This window comes from Aptenodytes patagonicus, chromosome 5, assembly GCF_965638725.1.
Source record: "Aptenodytes patagonicus chromosome 5, bAptPat1.pri.cur, whole genome shotgun sequence".
NCBI classification, from domain to species: domain Eukaryota; kingdom Metazoa; phylum Chordata; class Aves; order Sphenisciformes; family Spheniscidae; genus Aptenodytes; species Aptenodytes patagonicus.
This window is the reverse complement of record NC_134953.1, coordinates 42,097,343-42,119,758: the sequence shown is the minus strand read 5'-3', so window position 1 is coordinate 42,119,758 and position 22,416 is coordinate 42,097,343. Positions and strand designations below refer to the sequence as shown.

At 44.6% G+C, this 22,416-nt stretch overlaps 1 protein-coding gene across 1 annotated transcript; it reads left to right on the top strand.

Moving 5' to 3' along the window:
- Positions 1–759: 759 nt before the first annotated feature.
- Positions 760–21,789, top strand: LOC143160441 (putative neutral ceramidase C). The gene is made up of 20 exons (XM_076338170.1): positions 760–886; positions 2,709–2,788; positions 3,197–3,346; positions 3,929–4,105; positions 4,506–4,633; positions 5,243–5,320; positions 6,359–6,479; positions 7,918–8,043; positions 8,433–8,519; positions 9,986–10,090; positions 10,226–10,307; positions 10,804–10,919; positions 13,158–13,252; positions 13,917–13,956; positions 14,730–14,825; positions 15,694–15,789; positions 16,419–16,568; positions 17,350–17,409; positions 18,110–18,198; positions 21,600–21,789. Exons 1-20 carry the CDS (start codon positions 760–762, stop codon positions 21,787–21,789), a joined length of 2,193 nt encoding a protein of 730 aa, XP_076194285.1.
- Positions 21,790–22,416: the final 627 nt, after the last annotated feature.

Genomic DNA, 22,416 nt, shown 5'->3' with positions numbered 1-22,416 from the left:
GGTCACCAGAGCTTTTATCACAGGGGTGAATAGCATATTTTCCCATAGCCATATTTTGAATAATTTGTCTTGTTAATCTTTAACCCAAAATAAACCTCTGTCCAAGGAGGAAGAGCAATATACAAAAAGCAAACCCAAAGAGCTCTGCATATGATGAAGAAAGCCGGCTTCTATACATAGGGTCTTATCTTGGAAAGCTGTCACAATCACTACTTTTTCTAGCCAGGAGAGAACTGCACTTTGACATGTGATGGGGTGTGCTTTTCTCGTGCTGGGTTTCCTAAATTGACCTTTATTATGGTGACAATACTGTTTTCTGATGTGCTCTGAGCACGCAAGCAGCAGAAAAGCTGCGAGGCTTCAGGCCACAGCATCTCTTTCAGCTGCTCAGTGAATGTAGCATCTGGTGGAAGATTGTGGGGCTTATTTAAAAGATTTCTTCAAAAGAGCAAGCAAAGTGTCTCGGGAAATGCGGGATCAGTAATTAGGTCACTCACCCTGTCATATCAGGCCTCGTGATGGGGAGTGATTGCTGCTCGCAGGAGATATATTTTTGCTGTCTTAAGCAGATTGAAAAATAAATCTCCACTTCCCATCCTTATTGCTGCTGCTGCCTGCTCTGACACTGGGACAGGGGACACAAACCATCACCAGCTCTTTGAGGGTGCAATGTCCTGCTCTGGGTGGGACGAGCCCGACATCAGGGCTGTCCCGTCTGCCTTGCCCACAGGATCCTTTCTGCTTTCACAGTGCCCCACCATGTATGGGAACAAGTCCAAGTGCTCCTTCTCCCGCCTGGAGGTGATCCTCATTGTTTGCCTGGTGTTGATGATAGCAGTGACCGTGGTGCTCCTCGTCCTCCACTTTGTCATCAAAGAGAGCAACGGCAAGTTGAGCTATTTTGGTCCCGCCATTGCACCCTGCTCGAGTGTGTGTCCAGTGCAGTAATTTAAATTAAAGGGATACAGGTAGAGGGTCACTGGACCACTGCCAAGCCTCCATAATCTTCTCTGTGCATGGTCCTCTCACACAGCTGTGGCACGGTGCTGTTGCTGGCCTCTGAGACAGGAGTATGGTGGTCAAACCCAACGTGAGCTTCTCTTGGGGCGTGGATGCACAGCCTCAGGGCCAGTGGGTGGGGCTGGCTGCAGGGATCCAGACAATCTCCCTTCTGTCTCTCCACCTGGTGGAGGCGGTCCCGAGAGCCCCTCACTCCTGGCACTGCACCAAGGGGCTTCACAGCTGTTGCAATCCCATCACAGCCCATTTATGCCTCCAATCCCATCACCAGGCATGGGGCAGGTGGGTGCCAGGAGCTACCCAAAGTTAACTCTCAATTCACTTCTAATGCACCCCATGCTTGTCCTCTGGAGAGAGAAAATCTCATGGGGAAATAAAACATTTTGAAGCTTTAGGTGCTTCCATGTGACAAGAGCCCTTTCCCAGAGCCATGGGTCTCCCCTGCCCCGGACGGGGCATCACCTGACATGTCAGCAATGGGACCTTCCAATTTCTAGATTTTGATCTAGAACTGGATGTATTTCACACTTTCTTCATGTTTTTAGGTTGTAACATGTAAGAGTTTTGCACAAATGATTCCTCTCTGTGTCGTAGCTCTTGGAGGAGGAGGTGGAGGAATGGTAGTTTTAATGGGTAGCCCTGTTCACTCATGCCATTTTAAATGAGAGAAGTGCCCTGTGGTCAGTCTGTGGCCAGTGTGAGTGTTTCAATTCTCCTCTGTTTTAAGTAACAGCCTAGGAAAGGCCAGACTGGGAAGACCAAGCGTCCCCTTATCCCGATGCCCTGCCTCGAGCTGCAGCGGCTGGCTGAGGAAGACTGTGAGAACAGATCAAGCACATACATAGAAATACTTTCCCACAGTGCTATCTCAGCCTCTAGTGATTTGTGGCTCTGGGGTTTCCTGAGATGCAGATAATTATTTTTTTTTTTAAATTTAATAGCCCTCAATAGCTTTTACCTTCCATGAGTTTGTCCAGGCACTTCATCCATCCTGTAGAAGCACTTCTGCACCTTCATGAAGACATGATCTCCTTCAGGAGTCCTTTTCCTCACCACTTGCCTGAAGGTCATTGCCCACAGCTGCTTTTCCCTTCTTTGAGCTTCTGCTGGCTCTGCTGTGATTTTTTTGAGACCAAGGCACCAGCACTGGACACAGGACGTGTTGGAGGCACCAGGGTGACATATGGATGTGCCCCTCTTTCTTCTTTAGTTCTTTCCTGGTAGCTCCTGACATGCCGTCCTCTTTTTCTCACTGCTGCTGAGCTGAATTTTTTGTGTGAAAACAGCTCTTACACCCTTGGATCTGTTTCCTGCATGGCAGTGGTGGGCTTGGAGAGTTTAATCGGTGAAGCTAGGCTTGTTTCCCCCTCGCTGTGAATCATGACACATTTTACACAGTCCAGTGACCCTGTCTTGTGAGCTCTCTCTGCAGCTCTTCATGCCTGGTCCACCCTTTACCACCCCAAATGCCTTAATAGACTCAGCACACTTGGACCACATTGACAGCCCATTGGAAACCCAGGCAGACAGTATCAGCTGGATCCCCTTGTCCATGGGTCTGCTGAGTCCTCTGGGGATGTTGAGCATGTTTCAGGCATGCAATCTCTTTAAAAAGGCTGGGTTGCCTCTTCTGTCCCCGATTCTGCTTGCTCATGTGTCCACTAATCTACTATTTATTCTTATTATAGATTCCAGCAAAGTAATAACAAACTACTTACTGGGCGTAGGTCGAGCTGACTGCACGGGACCTGTGGCAGAAATTCCTCTGGTAAGTTGGGGGAATTGAACAGGGGGTTGGTGAAACACTGATTTTCATAATCTCTGAGTATTTTTTGCAGGACTTCTGGTTTAGAGGCTCTGCCTTGCCAAATGGTTGTTGTCCTCAAACATTAGGTGAAATGTCTTTGAGGCTTTGAGCAACCTGATCTAGTGGAAGGTATCCCTGCCCATGGCAGAGGGGTTGGAACTAGGTGATCTTTAAGGTCCCTTCCAACCCAAATCATTCTATGGTTCAATGATTCTTGCAATCACAGGGCAAGATAGGTGCAGCTCTGAGTGTTATTATGTTGAATGAGTCCTCTGGCCCTCTGGCAAATCTACTTAGAAAAATACATGCAAATTAATACATCACTCAATATTTTGGCTGCACGGGCTTGATGGAGGTCTTCCCTTCCAGATGGGATATGCCAACCCAGACCAGGTGGGTGGCGGGCTTCTCACACGCCTCTACAGCCGAGCCTTCATCGTGGCAGAGGTTGATGACTCCAGGCGAGTAGTGTTTGTCAGTGCTGACATAGGAATGGTGTCTCAGAGACTGAGGCTGGAGGTACGTGGCTGGAAATGAATGTTTGGCACAGTTTGGGTTGTCACTGGTATTAGCATTAAGGTTGTAGTCATTGATAAATAATATCAAGCATGGAAGCACACTGGCCATTTGCTTTGGGATCTCCTTGCAGCACAATCTTGGAGAGACATCGTGTCTCTACTGAAGAAGAGCTTTTGATTCCTCAGCAAATGAGGCTGGACTTTGACCATGCTTTTCTTAGCAGAAAAATATCACTGATACATTTGAATCATGAATACATTATCATTGTGCCTGTGTAATGCTGGGTCTCCAGCACCACAGAGGAGGGAGGGAGATGCTGGAGAACTGGGGAATCCTTGGATGATCTGGGCTTCACTGCAAGTTGGCCATAGAGGTCTTCACTTACCAAATTTTATTGTTTTAAGGCTCTTGCCAAGTCAACAGCTATAATCTACTTGTTGGGACAACAGTATGGGAGTATCAGGCAGAAAGAGAAGAGCGAGGAGGAAGATGAATGGTTGGGTTTTTTGCAAGGGCTGATACAAATCTCTGTAGCCTTTGGGTGTGAAAAAGGGGTTTTTAGGACCACCTTCTTCCTCTTAGGTGCTCAAGAAACTGAAGAGCAAGTACGGTGAGCTCTACCGACAGGACAACGTCATCCTCAGCGGCACCCACACGCACTCGGGGCCTGGTGGCTACTTCCAGTACACCCTCTTCTGGTTCACTAGCAAAGGGCTAATCAGACCATCCCTCAATGCTATCGTGAATGGCATTGTAAAGGTTGGTGTCGTCCAGTCTGTTGACATGAGAGCCCGTAAATACAGAAAAGGTGCGGGGAGACACGTTTGTGACTAACTGAGCTCTTGCTGTGATGTTCGTGGTAGCACCTCTGAATGTCGCAGTCTTAAAACACACTTGGAGGTGGGATTATTCTTACCAGTGAAATCAGATCAAAAAACAGAAGCCTTGAAGTCTTTCTTTAGAAAGAGACAGTTGTGGGTGGTTTCAAAATATTATCATAGTTTTCTAGAATTTTAGACTACTTAAGGAAAAAAAAAGCCCCAAAGTTCCCAAGAAAGGGTTGGGCACAGGCAGGGATGGAAAGAGAGAGTTTTTTCCAGATAACCTCACATAAGCCTTACATGCATGGACTAATATTCCCTGCCTTCCTGCTTTTCAGAGCATTGATATAGCACATCAGAACATGAAGAGAGGAAGGCTTTTTATAAACAGAGGCACTGTAGAAAACAGCCAGATCAACCGAAGCCCTTTCTCCTATCTTGAGAATCCAGCGTCCGAACGAAGCAGGTAAAAGCTCCTCAAGTAGGAGAGAAACAGAGCCCTGAAGAAGACCCTTTGGGTGGGACCATGACCCAGCTGTCTTGCAGCTGGTGTTTCTGGTCATTCGTGGGATGGTTGAAAATGTGGAGCCAAGACCATGGCAGAATGACACTGTTGCCATCCTGGGCGCTTGGCTGTGCACATCCCCAAAAATTAGTTGCAAGAGTGGGCTTGAAAGTTGTGGTTGCCCCCTCCAAACATGTGAGGTATTGGTTAAGGATGTGACCTTATGTTTTGTTTAAAAAAAAAAGGAAAAAAAAGTCTTTAGTAGACATTAGAATTTGAGTCAGACGGCGTTAAAGTGCCATCCTTGGTGCATGAATTTGTATTCGGAGAGAGCTCCTCTCTCCATCCCCTGGAGAAGCAGTGCCTGAGGTCAGCAACAACCATAACTCTTCCCTTACCTTCACAGCTATTTTCAGATGCTCCTGTAAGGTCTCACTATGCTCTGGTAATATCTGTAATAACATCTTCATTTCCTTGCTCAACCTAGTGGAGATTTAACGTGTCTGAGCAACGCAGAGCATGACCACGGCTCTGGTGCTAATGGGATTTCCCTGCTTCGGTTTCATCCAGGTATTCATCCAACACGGATAAAGAAATGGTGATGCTGAAGATGGTAGATGGGAATGGACAGGATCTAGGCCTTATCAGGTACTGACCACCGAAGTAACATGTTTTTCTCCAAATCCTCATAAACCAAAGTTCTGTAGCAGTTCTGTCTTTCTGCACAAGCTCTCCTCCCCAACACTGACCCTTGCCCATAGAGCATTGCTCCCAGCTAGTCACCAGGGGGTCTCTGAGGGAAGAGTAAGTGAGAGTCCATGACTGCATAAACCAGGTCAGCATCCCTCATCTACTCTGGGAGATACAGCAACACCTGGCCCTCCTACAGCTAGGCACATCTCCTGGCACGACCCAAAGGCATCTGAGGAAGATGACCATGGCTTGTCTTCCCTTATAAGGGATGCAGAAAAATCCCCTCTGGGGAAGATCCCCTCCCCAAGCAGATCCCAGCCCCAGCAACCCTTTGGGCTCCTCTTCTTTTGGTTATTTTCTTTAACACCGCACATTTCATGGGAAGCATGCCATTCCTGCAGGCAGCATTTACAACGCCCATCCTGTCAACAGATCTGCAGGGCAGAGTTTGGCCACGCAAAGTTCAGAGCTCAAGGCCAGGCAAATGCAGTAACGTGCAGTAACAAAGCCATAATTGCATTTTCCTTGTTTAGAAGTCACAAGCAAGAGTTTGACTGCACTAAGAGGAAGAGAAGGGTTTTCTTTTCTGTAAGAATGAAAGTGTTCCTTTTTTTCCTTTTTTACATCGTTGACTCCTCCTTGTTTCTTTGAAGCAAGAAAATAAAAGTCCCTCCAAAATGTAATTCTCTGGACTCAGAAAAGAGTCAATTCAGGTCTGAAATAGCTCTTGGTGGCCCTGATAATTATGGTGCCAAATTCTTGTGGCCTCGAGACCTGGATCATCATAGCCATGAGCCCTGCTGGTCAGGAAAGGAGAGGATGGGAATAACTCTGCCCTTGTTAATCCATCCCTAGGTACCAACAGTCTGCATTTGTATTCTCCCAGAGAAAATTCCCATAAGTCAATTGCAGATATATAGATTGAACAAGTCAATTGCCAATATATAGCTTGAACAATGCATTTCCTATGGGTGTCTTCTGACTCCTCTTCAGCTGGTTTGCCGTGCACCCTGTCAGCATGAACAACACAAACCGCCTTGTGAACAGCGACAACGTGGGCTATGCGTCTTACTTGTTTGAACAGGAGAAGAACAAGGGGATGCTTCCTGGAGAGGTGGGAGTGTTTTCAGACTACTGAAAATAATGGGGGGAAAAGTGGTGCAACAGGGAGGGGATGGTTGGTGCTTTCTATGGGCCAAAGTGTGTTCTTTCAAACAGTGAAATAGGGCAGCAGGGTAAGCACAAAAAAAGGAGGACAGACTCTTTGATTTATTTGCTTTCTTTCTCTAGAGAAGAGAAATTGCAAGGTGTACTCTTGACTTTCCAAACTAGTAATCAGTGGCATTTATTTAGACTTTAGGAATTAACCAAAGGTATTTTGATTCGACTATTGGAAATACCAGAAAGACGTGTGGGATACTTGATCCAAAGGGATCAATATACTGCATCTGTGGTGGGGCATCAAGTCTGTGGTCAGCCCCACTTTTCTTGTGGCTTCCAGCCAGTTCTGCCTTCTGATTTTCATTTATCCAGAAGATTTACCATCCTCAGAGTGCAAACACAGCTCATTTAAAACACACTCCCTGAAATGTAGATATGGGCATGAACCCAACTCACAGATGCTTTGAGTCATGAGTTGATTAAGAGGGTGTCCTGTGTGTATCTCCAGCACGTATGTTGAAACAGTTGCCCAATTCCTATTTTAATACTCTGGGCAGAGGAACACGTGCAGTTCATACCAAAGATGGAAGCTAAAGGAAGCCTACCTTATTCCTGCTTGCAAATGTTTCTTTTTATAGTGGATTATCTAAAAGCCTTTAACAAGACTCGACTCTAGTGCATAGTTATGGGTGCAAGTCAATGCAAGTTGACATGTATGCAAAGCTAAGAAGTGTTTGCAGGATTCAATATTTAGCTGTATGGTCTGCTGGGCACATTGTGCCTAGCAGTCTTACAAGAAAATGGCTTAAGAGCTCCATCAAAATATCTGGTGTTGATGCATCCCATCTCTAAAAGAGGGGGGGGAAAAAAAGAGTATCTGTGAGAGCTGAATTCAGCTGACACTCAGTGTGTAACTAGCATTGCTTCTAATGAGTACTGCTTGATGTTAACTCCTGCAGTCAGACCTAATAGCTCCCATCCTAGTCATGGTGAAAGCCTGGCAGAAAAAAAATCCTGTGCAAGGTGCCACAATGATCCATTAACATCTGATCAGTAACATGAGAAACTGGGGACATGGGGGGAAGAGCTGCTGCTGAGATGGAAGAGGTAGATGAAGATATGCTGTCTGGATACCAAAGCGGTGTGAAGGTCCCCCTGAAATGGCAGTTGCATCCTGTGCATCCTATTCTCCCTTGCTCCTACTGTCCCTAACCCTTGGGACACTCCTAAATCCCCATTCCAGTCCTCCCAGTAACTTCAGAAATGTTTACCAGCATTGCATGCTCATCAGCTGGCTGTAACACCAGCCTTGACTGTAGGGAAAGCTGCAGGTGATGTTTGCAATCACTGCAAGGCACCAATATCCATCTGACCATGTCTGGTTTTGGCAGGGCTCTTTTGTTGCTGCCTTTGCATCCTCCAACTTGGGAGATGTGTCGCCCAACACCAAAGGCCCATTCTGTGTAAACACGGGGGAGTCGTGCAATAACCCACAGAGCACCTGTCCCGTAGGGGGGGTAAGTATGTCTTACCTGATCAACATTAACTTCTGATAAGGAGAAAACTCGGGGTGGAGCAGCAAATACAGAGCCAAGTGGTGGACCATTGTGCATGAAGAAGACATAAAAAAAAAAAAAATCACTCCTTTTTGGACTATTCTGGATACCTCTTTCAGGAATTTACTGTGTCTTGTCCTCATACACCCTGTTTTCTGGTCATTCATCCCAAACTTAAATTTATCTTGCTGCAAAGGTTAGTGTAGTAACCCGGTGCCCAAATTTAAGATGGCTAGCAAGAAACAATTAGTTCCTACAGTATGACAATCGCTTGTGAATTCATCCACTTTGCAGTGCCACATGTTCTCCATATTAACTGATCACTAGCATTTAAACAAATTTCTTAACAGGCAACGATGTGCATGGCCATGGGTCCCGGTAATGACATGTTTGACAGTACAAGAATTATAGGACAAAATATCTACTTGAAAGCAAGGGTAAGTGGTATTTTGCTTTATGAGTGTGCGTGAATGCTTCTATTACAGGAATGCATGTTCATTTAAGCAACTTTCTTGCACCTGTTTTTGTGAATGTCTGTAGATTTAAATTACTCTAAAGTCCGTATTTATATGCTTAAGGAAAAGTTTCCTGATTATTCAGAAAGCACACACTTTTATTTAGATTTATCATTGTAGGTGTTGCAATTTGAAAATGTTGGTTTGGACTTTTAATCTCAATATTCCTCATCGGTATATAATGTGGATGTTGCCCCTTATAATCTCCCCCTCCCTCCAATGCACACATCTCAGAGGTGTCATGATGGGAAAAATTGCTGGTGTTGAAGACTCCTAGAAGGGCTCAGAGACACCACCACATCCTGCTTGTTGGCCATCTTTGGCATCACACTCCCAAACTAACACAAATGTGAGTTAAAATGTGCTAACTTAAACATCCAAGAAAGATACTCATCTTGCCTTGCTTGACTTTGCATTTACTCAGCTGGTGTCCTCCACCCTATGGATTCCCTTACGTCACCTGTGTCCTTGGGCTCAAAAGCCACCTGAATGTACCGGTTCCCCTTCTGCGGCTTTGTGTAATATGAGAGTAGTCAGTAAGAGGACATTTTTTGGCGCTGTTACAGGGACAGCAGCTTGTAGGAACTGGAACGGGTCCAGCAAAGGAATAAGAGCAGAAGGCTTGATGGTGGTGGTTTCCTTTTAATTGCTATTTCAGATGCTTGCCCTGAAGTCACTCCAGGCTGATCGTGACTTGCAAGTGAAAGATTGTCCCAGTCAGAGTGGCCCAGCATGTGTATCAAATGGCAAGGGAAAACATTGCTGTCGTTTTTAACACTGTGGACTCTTGGCCTTCAAAGGCTGTGCCCTCTATTGCTTCCTGCAGTTACAGAAATGTTACTAAATCTGTGTAACTTCTGGCAAGACTTTCTATGTACCAACTCGAGGTATGTGTGCCAGAAAACCATTCACTGAAGAGCTTAATGGCTTAGCTGTAAGCTGTAATGTAAATGAATGGTAAAGTCCATGCGTTTCAAAGCAATGAATGCAACAAAGTACATCTTTCTCATAGAAAACATTTTTTCTGGTTGGTCTAAGATGTGAGAAATGCCAAAAGGTTGCAACTAGGAAAAAGAAGTTGCCGTCCTCATGGAATAGGTGCATGTTTCAGCTGTAAAAAGAAAGGCATGCACAAAACTGCTGACTGCAAAGTGTCCTCCCTATGTTCCTTGAGACAGGGAGAACTTGCAGGACTTGGGGCATGCAGGATGTAGAGACGGGGTGATAGAAACAAAGGAGCTTGAGAGATACACTCTTGCTTTAACACCTGGAAGAGGCCACTGGAAGGTGTTAACAGAATGAAGAAATAATTCATATAGCTCAATCTCAGGGGAGCTGGGTTCCTGATTTCTTCTTCCTCAAGGATTTCCACCTTGTGTGTCCCTTAGGAGCTGTATGAAGAAGCTTCCCAGGAGGTCACAGGACCCCTCAGATCTGCTCACCAGTGGGTGAACATGAGTGATGTCTCGGTGGAGCTCAATGCCACACACACGGTAAGAGTTGGAGCTCCCAGGGTGCAGGCATAAGGAAGGAAGAATTGTTATATTCTCACAACAGGACTTGGCACACCGAGGGGAACTGGTTTTAAAATATCTCTTTTTCATTTTCCCCCCACCCTTCTGATTAAGGTTAAAACATGTAAACCAGCCTTAGGACACAGCTTTGCTGCGGGGACTATTGATGGAGTGGGGGCTTTCAACTTCACACAAGGTAATTTAGGGAGCAGATGTCAATATGGCTTCGTACAAATGGGGAGGACATGGGGCATCCCCCAAATAGATTCAAACCCCCAGAGTCATTTAAGAACATCAATGGCTGGTTGAACCAGTCTCCAAAGGGATGTTTCTTAGGAAGGTGTGATCTTACAGCCCCCTCACAAGTTTGTCTGTGTTCATCAGAAAGCTTCTGGAGAAGGATATGACCATGCTCTGAAGGAAGGAGAGTGGTGGATGGGGAGTGGGGGAAGAAAGAGCTGGCTTTGGGGCAATCTTTCTCATTTGTTCTCATTACCTGAAGGCTGCCACAATGGAGCCCAGCTGGGCTAAAGCTCAGCTTTTCAAACCACCCTAGAAAAGGGAGATAGTCAGAATCCACTGAGAAATATCCTATCCCACATAAGCAGGAAGGGGGTAATAAATGAGTTTTCTGTCCAATAGCTGCTGGGGCAGCTGAAGGAACAGCATTTAAAAGATGTTTCCCCCTCAAGGCTCAGTAGAAGGGGACCCGTTTTGGGATGAAATCCGGGACCAGCTGCTGGGACAGCCATCCAATGAAACGAAAGCCTGCCACAAACCCAAGCCAATCCTCTTTAGCACCGGAGAGGTAAGGATACACCGGTGTGAGCCCTGGGAAGTGCAGAGATTGCTGATCTGGGCTAGGTTTTGGTAAGGCACTACAGATGATGTCTGTGCCAGTCCATATCATGAAGAACAAGGAGGGAGAGAGAGCTGCATGGACTTTGAAGGCATGGAAATAGAAAGCAAGAATAAGTGTTGTCATTAGTTTGCATCAGAATGAGAGAGGTGGAAGTTTTCCTCCTGCAGAGCATCTTTTCCATATATCCCAGGCGGAGGGAACAGACCCGCTGCTCTCATTAGGGTCAAAAAACCCTACTGAAGATCCACCCTGGCCTAATTCTCTGCCTGTGAAACAGCCCTGAGCAGGATGCACAGGGAAAATGCATGACATCAGGGAAAGCCAATGGTGCATGGAGCTCAGCGTTGCCTCCCGGCAGTCTCTGGCTTCAGGACATCCTCTGCTGGTGCTCAGATCTTAATAGCTCAGGGTGGATTTTTCTTCCATCCTACCATTGGTTTCCTACCTTAATCCATGAGAGGACCTTTCTTTTTGTCATGTGACAGAGTGGTCCATGCAAAATGAAGTAACTTGTCATGGTGCCTTTTGGAAACTCTGGGGACTGTATCAACTTACCCACCTTCTCAACATTGTCTTCAAAGGTTTCTACCGGGCTTTGACTTCCTCTGGAAATGTCCTGTTGACTTCTCTGCTTTTCTGTCATGTTTATGCAAGTGTCTGACAGTTCTATGAGCTATAATATTGACTGATGCCAGACTTACTCATCCACAGGTATAATCACACCAGGCTCAGGCTGGAGGTACCCTGGGGTGGGGTTCTCCAACACGACCCTGCTCCCAGCAGCACCAACACTGCAGCTACAGCAGGTTGCTCAGGGCCATGTCCAGAAGAGTTGGGGCAGTCAACAAGGATGGAGATCCCCCACTGCTCGGGTCCCCATCCCAGGGGTGCCCCACTCACACTGGGAAGGGCTATTTCTTAGGGCCAGCTTCTGCAGAGCTGCTGCCCCGTTGGTCCCAGCCCATCCCCATGCTCAGGGCTGCTCTGTCCTTGGCAGGACTTGGTGTTTGTTCTTACTGAACTTTCTCAAAATCCTACTTACAACTTTAAAAGAAAATTGATGCCCCATTTTCCACCTGCTGTTCCCTTGGCATTAAGGCAAATGCACTGTAGTGGAGCAGGATCATGTCCAAGGTCCTTTAGAGCACTTAGAGGATGCCACCTGGATGAGGCGATTCGTTGTTATTCCTTTCATCAGTCTCTTTAAAAGCTTTTCTAGTGTCACTTTGTGTTCAACCAGCTCCTCACCTCATCTCTCATAAAAAGAGGTCTCAGCGCAGACCCCCCTCCCACCCCACGTCCTCCACCCAGAATGGTGTTACTGAGAGTAAATTACACTTTATTCTTACAACTTTATCACCTTTTGAGCATCCTTTTACGGATGCTCTGGCAGGCCTCCTGCTTCTGATGTGCTTCACAAAGTGTTGTCATTCATGTTTTGCCCTCAGTAAATTACTCCTCAGAAATCATTTTGGCTTGCTGGAGTGGGATTTTGCATTTCACTTGCTGGAGCCATGCCACCCTTGAGCTCTTGTTCTTAATTTCCTTTTAACAGGCTTCTTCATTTTTATCTAGCTTTTTTTTTTTTTTTTTGTGAGGAAATGCTGCTGTAGTGTGTGTTTTGGCTGCTGCAATGGTGCTGAGTCTGAGTACAATGTGGTCCCTGTTAAGGGGCAGTTTGAAGTCAGGGCTAGGTCGAGGGTTTCCTGAGCATCACCCTCTGGGTGACTTAGAAACTATCCCTCTGCATCACAACTGACGGTGCATTTGCTCAGCTAACAAAGAGGTAACTCTCATTTCCCATCGCCATCGGGCTCTCTGATTTCACTCATTCACTTTTGCTCTCCTGGTCAGATGATCAACCTTATTGATCCTAACACTATCCTTTTCCCATGCAGGTGAGGGGTTTCTAGGTGCTACCCTGACCTTATTTACCCACCTTGCTTTAAGCTACCGCTCTGGCAACACCTTTTTTTTTGCCTTACCCATAGTATTTACATGTGCCTTATCCATCTGTTATGGTCAGACAACTTGCTGTACATGTGGAGGTAAAACACTTTCTCATGTACCTGTCTACAAAGTAAATTTATTTGCCTGATTTATGACTGTAGGAAGGAAAACATTTCAGCTATCTTTTTTTGCTACTATCCTACAATAGTCATATCCACTTTTTTTTCACCTCAGATGACTTGGCCTCACCCATGGCACCCTGACATTGTGGATGTTCAGATTGCTGCCATTGGATCTCTGGCAATCGTTGCTGTTCCTGGAGAGTTCACGTATGTATTTCTTTGGTCTTCTATGTATTGCAGCCAGCAGCGTTTCATTCAAACTACCTGCAATACTTCTGCATGCAGGTAGAAAGGGGGTGTAGGCTAAAAATTGTCCCCAATATATGATAGCTGTGCAGGCACTATACATATATGTCCACTGCATGTACTTTCTTGTATACTGTCTCCTCTGGTTACCTGGCGTTTTCCATTTTCTTCTCCATTCTGTAAACTAGCCATGGGAATGAATGAGATGCAAACAAGCTTCCTAAATAATTTTAACTGTTCATTGCAAAATGCAGTTTCAATGAAACGAAAGGAACTTGTTAACTTAGATTTTTTTTCACACCACAAACACGATAATGATGAATTGGACTGATTGTTGATGGTACAATGGTGAAAATCTGAATAGGATAATGATTTATTTCTAGCACCTTTTTTTTCTACCCCACCCCACCCTGGGATGCCTCCAGCCTCACCCTGGCTGTGATGCTGTATGTGAAATGTTTTGAGGTGTTTTGGTTGAGCTCATCACAGAGAAGCCTTAAGGGATGCTGAGCAGTGCTGCAAGTGCTATGTGATTTTCTGGTGGTCTGCTGCGTGTCCAACCAGTGATTCCTGCTTTAGCTCCCTGCATTTCTGGAGACTGATATTGTTCCCTTAACGCCCCTAGGACCATGTCTGGACGCAGGCTACGGGAAGCTGTTAAAAAAGTAAGTTGCTGAGGAAGAGGTTTCTTCAGAGCACAGCATATCTAGAACTTCATATTTCTTGATCCTTCTGTTTTTTCCCTTGTCTCCTCCTAGCTGGGGTCACGGGTCTCGTGTCTCACAGATGTTTCCTTCTGACAATTGCTTCAGATACATTTTGCATGTGCTTACTGACATGCAGGAGAAATGAATATCCTCCCCAAAAGAAGCAAACCGATCGAGTTTCTATCCATTAAGCCAACACAAGCTAATTCAACTGGGATCCAGGCATAACTGATGCTAGTAGGAGTTTTGTCTCTGGGATCGAGGGGTTTAGTTCCTTAATATCCCTACCAGGGTTTTGCAACATGAGAACAATTGGAAAAAAATGGCAAATGTATTTTTTCCATTTTCATGATTGATACATCCTATTCTCAGCTGCAGTCTAAATGCCATCTTAATCTCAGATGCTGTCTCTACAACTCACTGAGCCTGTCTCACATAGTTATATCACCAATTTTTTTAGGAGTATACAGACATCAGCTTCAAAAAAAACCCTAAATTTATTGGATTTACTGGAGTATAAGGTCATTTCTCCTCTTTTTTTTTGGGGGGAAGTGAATATGAAACATTAATAAAGGTAAATTACACTTGTAGGATTGCATTCCTGAACATCCACCCCTCCCCACTGTAACTCTGTCCTGGTAAATAATAGTAACAACAACAACAACAACAACAACAATATAATTGTGCATTAAGCAGTTGTTACAAGATAAGTGATTTATTTCCTTTCTTAGGAATTTGATTATCATGGTACACCAAGAATGGATGTTGTAATTGCAGGTCTGTGCAATGTCTACACCCATTACATTACCACGTATGAAGAATACCAGGTAAATGTTAAAACTGTGGATTGAACATGTTTAACTGAGTTCAGCTTTTGGCTATATGGGATGATAATTCATGTGAAATTATGTACATTTAGAATACTTTTCCTTTGCCACAAAAAGCTGAAGAATCTGTGGCAGAAATCACGAGACCTCCTTGTTTATTCTGACTTAGACAACATGGTCCAAGGGCCAATGTGATTTCCTGACCATAGCTAGAGAGTACGTATGGATGCTTTAATGTGGAAATGGTCAGATGTACTGAAGGGAGCTCCTGTGAGTTCAGGTCTGGTTTAGTAATCTCCTGATGACTTGGGTGAATTAGAATTTATCTTCATAAGGTGGCAAAATTGCCAGAAGAAATATTGGAGCTGTAGGGTTGTAAGGTGAACATGAATTGCAGTGCCATGTTGCTGTGGAAAAGACCACAATACAGCTTGCAAGACCCAGTTTTAAGGGTCCCCACAAGGCATGGTAGATGTTGTGCTTTGAGGAAGATGTGGACCATTGGATAGACTCCTTGGGTTTAGAAACCCTAAACTGGGAGGGAAGGTTGGAAGAACTGTGGTTGTCCAACCCAAAAAGTTGGAGAGGAGATGACCTACATCATAAGCCTTTAAAAGAGTAAAAGAGCTGTGATAATTGGAAGAGTGACAACCGGTCCTCCCTGTATGGGATGGATTGGTAAGTGAAGAGTAACCTGAAATTGCAGCAGAAATACTTAGGCAAGTTGCTAGGCTGTCTCCCTAGCAGTAAGGAAGTAAATAAAACCCCGCAGGTATAGTGCTGGTCTTGTCTTGGCACAGTAGGATGAGCTGTATAAACTGTTCAAGAGTCCTTCAAACCCTCCTTTTCCAAATTTGTCCTTTGTTAGGTTCAAAGATATGAGGCTGCATCGACTATTTATGGGCCGCACACCCTTTCTGCTTATGTTCAACTGTACAGAGGACTTGCAAGGGCTATTGCTACGGTAATCAAAATTTTCTATATGCCACATGCCGCTAGAGACATTTAAATCCTGTAAATGGTGATGGCTATATTTGTTCCTCAGTGAGGTTGCATGATTGCTACCCTCTCTTTTCTCATAAGAAACTGCTTTAAGAAATTCTCATGTGGTATGAAAATAATTCCTGTAATGGGGGTCTCATGCCACTTGAGAAATTCTGGGGGTTTTTCAGTTCAAAGTTTGGTACCTCCAATCTTTCAGCATGGCCTGAAGTTGCTGCTTTTCTACCAAGAGGAAAAAAAATCTGCTACATTTCTGCTGTACATGGCAATGTTCATTACCATTGTATCTGTGGACCATGTGAACGTGCAGGACCGGTGGGCAGGCACTGCCTCCTGAAGTTGTGAGATATTCTGGCGGGTGGATTTGGGGTACCTCAGCAACAGGGCAGCGGGTGACCTGCGGGGATTGTTCCTGCATGCAGAGCACAGATGAAAATCCTCTTGTTTGTTTTTATGCTCACTTTATTGCCCTTGTTCTTAAAATCTATGTAAGCAATGTACTTGGATAAAGAGCCACAGCAGTGATATGATTCATCAGGCAGGTACCGGTTATCTATATGTATGATAACAAGCACATCTTCCCTCTCCCAGAATACAGTTCAGGATTTGCCACGTGGTCCAGAGCCCCCAGTTTTCAATATACATAACGTGACCTTGGTGCCTCCTCTCACTGCTGATCGCGTGCCGGCAAATAAGACATTTGGGGACGTGCTACAGGAAGTGAGACAACAGTATCGAGCGGTGAGAGCTTCAAGAATTTGCTAAAACCTGTTCAGGAAATTGTCTTTACATTCTTACCCCTCATCCAAAAAAGTCTGTGTTTTCTAAAGGGTCATGGTGCTCTCAGACCAAAAAGGTCTCGGTGCTCTTAGTGGGCATGGTTGAAAAGGCAGAGACAGAGCGTTTTCATGCCAATGTTGTTGTACTGAGCATGATTAAAATGGGTGAATGAAGGGGAAAATAAAAGCCCTTTATTCAACATGAAGAAGATTTCCCCTTCTGCTTTGACATGAAATAACAGTTGATGATTAAATAGGCAAATATTGTACAGTGATTTCTTTACAAGCAGAAATCAGGTCACCTTTAATGCCTCTGGTATGGAATGTAAATGAAATGTCAGAAAGGGTTCAGTTTTCAATGCTCAAAATTCGGATAAGGTGTTCAGAGCAAGGACTTTCATCTCATTGCTGTCTCCAGCAGTAAGGTAGGAAGAAGGCAGGGAGGCATTCTTAAAAATCTCACCTATTTCCCTTCCTCTTTTACATAGAAATCTTATGTGCTATGGTGGAGTTTATCCTGCAAGCGGGACAAGTGGAATAGCAAGGCACAGAATACCAGTTCACAGTATAAATTGTCCATTGCTATTGCAACAAGTGAAATTATTAATAATTTAAAAAAAAAGCAAAACCAAAAAACCACAAAAAAACAACCAAACCACTAAAAAACTTATATGGCAGCTTCAAAGGATGTTCTTAATGTGCAATATGCTGCTCAGTCCTTAATATAAATCTCTATTTCCCAGAGAGAAGTTGCTGAAGTAACTTTTGTAGGCGCAAACCCCAGGAACTCTGCAGAGAATGCGGTAAATATGACACAATGACGCTGGAATTGGGGATGTTCAGGATTAGTGAATTTTTAGTTACTGTCTCTGCCTGATGCATTTTAATCTTTGATGTTCAGGTTTCAGCAGGAGTAAGATAGTGTGCTTCCAGTGCTTTTTTTCTTTGCTGGGAGTTCAGAAGAAGATAGTTTCTCCCTTTAGCGTGTGCTTTGGGAATTCACACCACCAGGATGCTTTTGGGGCAAAGTCCTTAATTTGCTCAGATACGGACCGTTCATGATCTCTTCATACTATTGAAGTCGAAGGCACCCATGTTGTGCGTTAGGCCAGGCACTCTTTCTTGGTCAATATCCAGTGTCATCCAGTCATAGTGATCATGGTCTCTAGTCTCCATGCTATCAGCCCAGTGCATTATTTTAATAAAACAAAGAAGATTAGAAGTACTTAATTCATCCCATCACTCATCTTGCATAGACATTAATAGCAAATACCTCACCTGTCCATTCTCTTTCTAATGATCAAGTTCTTTATTCATTCTCTGCATCATTTATTAGCTTAAATTTGTGCTTTGGCAGTGAAATATAAGCATTTTTGCTAGTAATTACCACATTTGCCGGTAAAGCACACAGAATCATAGTCCCTTCTCCAGTTTAAAGTGACACAGAAAAGTAGGGACATGCCTGTCCCTTCAGCGTCTGGCTAACTGTTATTTTTATTCCAGACTGAACACAACTTCCTGATGGTGGAGAGATATGCCAGCACTTCAGACAGCTGGCACGTGGTACAGAACGATGCCTCCTGGGACACCAGGTGGGTGCCCTGACCAGGTTTCACTGTTCCACAGACTCCACAGAATAATTTCAGTTTAACCTGAAGGACTTCATTTCAGAGCTCCCAACCATAGGTTGGTCTTGCTCTGCCGATGATGCAGAGCATCATTTTCCCACCTGCCTCTGCAACCTATCTGTGAGAAACTGGACCCTGAAAAACATCTGTCTTGGGGTCTTCTGACCTTGCAATGTCCCAGTGGAAACACACAATGTCCGAAGTCAGAGAGGCAACGTTCCCAACAGCTTGGCTTCGTTGGGAAAGTCTTTCTCTGGATTTATGACGAGCATTTGATAGGGCGTAATTCTCTCTGCCCAAGTGCAACGAGCTGCTCTCTAAACCTAATCCGGTAGCCAGGACTCCAGCTGTCCCAATGTGAAAGATGTATTCCTACCTGCACTTGGAGCTCTGTATCTCTAAGTGCTTGCCCTCTGTTTAACACTTGCACTATGTTACCTTCTTTCTCTTATTGATGGCACCCTTTCCAGTCAAGTTTCCTACCTGTGTAAGGGAAATGATGGCATTTTATCACCCATATATGTTGCCCTGCCTTCTTCCCTTCTCTTCCAAAAGCCCAACAGATTTCCCCAAATCTTGGCCAGGAACACTGAAAATGTTTAATAACATGTCACTCAAGAAGATGAAAAACATATAAAAGTGCAAAACTTGAAGAATGTGCTGCCATGATGCTGGAAAGATGGGAATCTAGACATCTTATTTTCCTTCCTGAGAAAGGTCAGACCTTGGATCTCTGAATGATGCTTAAATACTTCTGCTGATAAGGAAGAGGAGCTGTTTGGCCTTTTCCTGCCCAAAGGGGCTGGCCAGAAGGCAAACCAATGCAGATAGTAATTTCTCCCTTCCTGGTGCCCCAGGAAAGTACCAAACACCACAAGAAAGGGGAAATGATTCTGTTAAGATGAAAAAGAGTCACTTTTTACAATGTTAGTGTATTAATCTTGAAATGTCAGTAATTAAGGCAATGGGGACAAGGAGCATCAAACATTTTTACTAGGTATTAGTGGAGTCAGACTGTGGTTTTTTTAGTACAGGAAAAACTAACGTTCAATACCATTGAATGTGCTGACATTGCAATAGGAGAGTAGCAAAAGGGAATGCATTATTTGTTAGCTTACTGTTGCAAAGTGTTAAATAGCTTATAGCTGCATTTGTAAAATGCATATTTTCAGGGGTCAAAAGATATGAACATTACTTAAAGAAGATGCATCTTTCAGGGAAGGAGGTAGCTGTTATCTGCCCTTTGTCCTGCGCTTGCCATTGCAGCAGGGACAAACTCAGTGCAGACTTGCCCTTTTGCTGGATGCTGTCTTGGTGTTTGCAGTAGAGAAGTGTTTGGCCCCACCCTGCATCTGCCATGGGGGCAGTAATTGCTTTCTTGGGACTGTTTAGGGGGAGGGGCTGAGCTACAGGCAGGAATTTGCCTGGCCCTGCCTTTAGCAAACAGCCAACAGAGATAAGACATGGTTAAAGCCCTGTGAGCTCATCTGTGAGAAGCCTCTGCCCAGGTGGGATCTGAGCTATGTTCCAGTTCCTGAGTCCCAGAGCGGTGGTTCTGGTTCACCAAGCCTGGAGGGCAGGATGGGGAGGAGGCTGGGTGGTGGCATAGATCTATCACAGCAGCATTTTTTAGGTCACAGCATTACAGCCAGGCTCAGGCTGCAGGTCTCTGGTCCAACCCTGCTCCCAACAGGGCCAATGTCACAGCTATAGCAGGTTGCTTGGGGCCATGTCCAGGCGAGTCGGGGTGGTCCACAAGGATGGAGATCCCCCACCACTTCGGGTCTTGTGCTGTCACCTTGCTGTCATCTCCCAAGACAACATTGTCTTTGTCCCAAAACAAGCCAGTACAATCCACAGCCAAAACCTTGGACAAAAGCAACCAGGCAGATACATGGGCCCTGTGTCAGCCTGTGGTCTCTGTTTACCAAGCCAAATTTCCCCCATCATTCACTGTTTTTTGCCAGTCATGTCTGTAAATACTTATTTCAATCTTCTCAGTAAGAGTGGTATGGGGAAACTTTTTATTACCATTGCCAATGAATCAACATATTTTGTTCATCTGCTTCCTTTAGTTAAAGCCCTGAAACGGGGGTGCTATCTCAGCAGGACTTGATAACTGTCATGTCTGGCCTGGATACAATTAGGGGGATATCCAGCAGTGCCCCTCATTGGCAGTATCAAAAGAAGAGCAGGTTAATCTTCTTCATCTCCCCAAGAAGTGCTCCATCACAGCCGGCTGAAAAATCCCTCACCCCAGATGATGTGTGGCTGTCTGTAGAGTTTTGAGGTTGAGCAGAAGTTGTTTTGCACAAGGAGTCTGCAAAAGAAAATGGGAATCTGATATGGAAATGGGTGCCAGAAGCCATGAGCTCAATTATGATAGATTTTGCTTGTGACCTTCAATGAATACTCATCCTCTTGGTTCAGCATTCCCCCCGCACAGGGAGGACTAAGCTGACAAATATTGCTCACAGAGGTAATGTTGTATGGGGTTATGATATGGAGTTTGGAATGTAAGAACATGTTGGTAGAAATATTCTTCATCTGCAAAAAGGACCACTGACTTGTTTTTCCACGTTTTCAAATATTTTTCAGCCCTGCCAGGTTTTGGGTTGGCTTGTTGGTTGCTGCTCTGATAGCCTAAATATATGAGGAAAGGTTAAAAGAAGCTCTTAAAATATACTTAATTGGAGTGCATTCATCTCATTCCACTGTTGTGATTTAACCCCAGCTGGCAACAGAGCACCACACAGCCGCTCGCTCACTCTCCCACCCTGGTGGGATGGGGGAGAGAATTGGAAGAGTAAAAGTGAGAAAACTCGTGGATTGAGATAAAAACAGTTTAATGTTTGAAATATAATAAAGTAAAACAGTAGTAGTAGTAGTAGTAATAATAATAGAATATACAAAGCAAGTGATGCACGATGCAATTGCTCACCACCCGCCGACCGATGCCCAGCCAGTCCCTGAGCAGCGGCCCCCCCGGCCAGCTTTCCCCCAGTGTATATACTGAGCATGACGTCACATGGTATGGAATATCCCTTTGGCTGGTTTGGGTCAGCTGTCCTGGCTGTGCCCCCTCCCAGCTTCTTGTGCACCTCCAGCCTTCTCAGTCGGTAGAGCATGGAAAACTAAAAAGTCCTTGACTAGTGTAAGCACTACCTAGCAACAACTAAAACATCGGTGTGTTATCAACATTATTCTCATCCTAAATCTGAAACACAGCACTGTACCAGCTACTAGGAAGGAAATTAACTCTATCCCAGCCAAAACCAGGACATACACTTACTGAGCTCTTGGGATATTAAAACAAATGAAATGTGGATTTTCTTGCTGACTGCAGTTTTTGGTTTGTCTGCTAGGTTTTACTGGACCAAAGGATTACTTGGTCGGAGCAACGTGACTATTGAATGGCACATCCCTCATGGCACAGAGCCAGGTGTCTACAGGATACGGTACTTCGGGCACTACAAGAAAAAACTGTCTAACAGTCATGCTGTCTCTATTCCATTTGAAGGCACATCTTCAGTGTTTGAAATCACAGCTCTGTAGGTGATCTTGTTCATTAAAGGAATTGTTTATTTTGAGCTGTAGATTTGATACCTGCGATGTTCACAATGCACGCCTGGGAGTTTTTTTGTGGCATACATGACTCTATACATCATTGCTGTCCCTTGAGTGCTATTAGTCATCCTTTGCTGTGCAAAGCTTGACTTCCTGCAAAGTTTTGACTTTTACCTGCAATTCAGTCTCACTAGTCCAATGTATTCTCATTCAAGTGGTTCCCATCCTGGCCAGATCTCGTTGCAGTTGATTCTTATTGTAATCAAAGATGTAACTGTTTTTCTTTAGTCATTAAACAAGTGCTTATTGATTGTGAATAGACTCTCTCAGAGAGAATTAGTGCATAGCAGGAGCTAATCCAGACCATAAAATAGTCCATAAATTTGAGCCCAGTCCATAAAACTGGAAAAAGCTGCTGAATTCACAAAGCATCGGAAGAGAAGGCTCCTCAATTGTGCTTGAAGTACAAAGCTGACCTTTTAGGATGGTAAAGGGATAAATAGCATAGATACTCATCAGAAAGGTTTGAATATTATTTCATTTAATCATTCTGGTTTAGGGCATTTGGAGGATTCATTCTCTGAGTTAAAAGCCACCATAGACTACGGGTGGTAG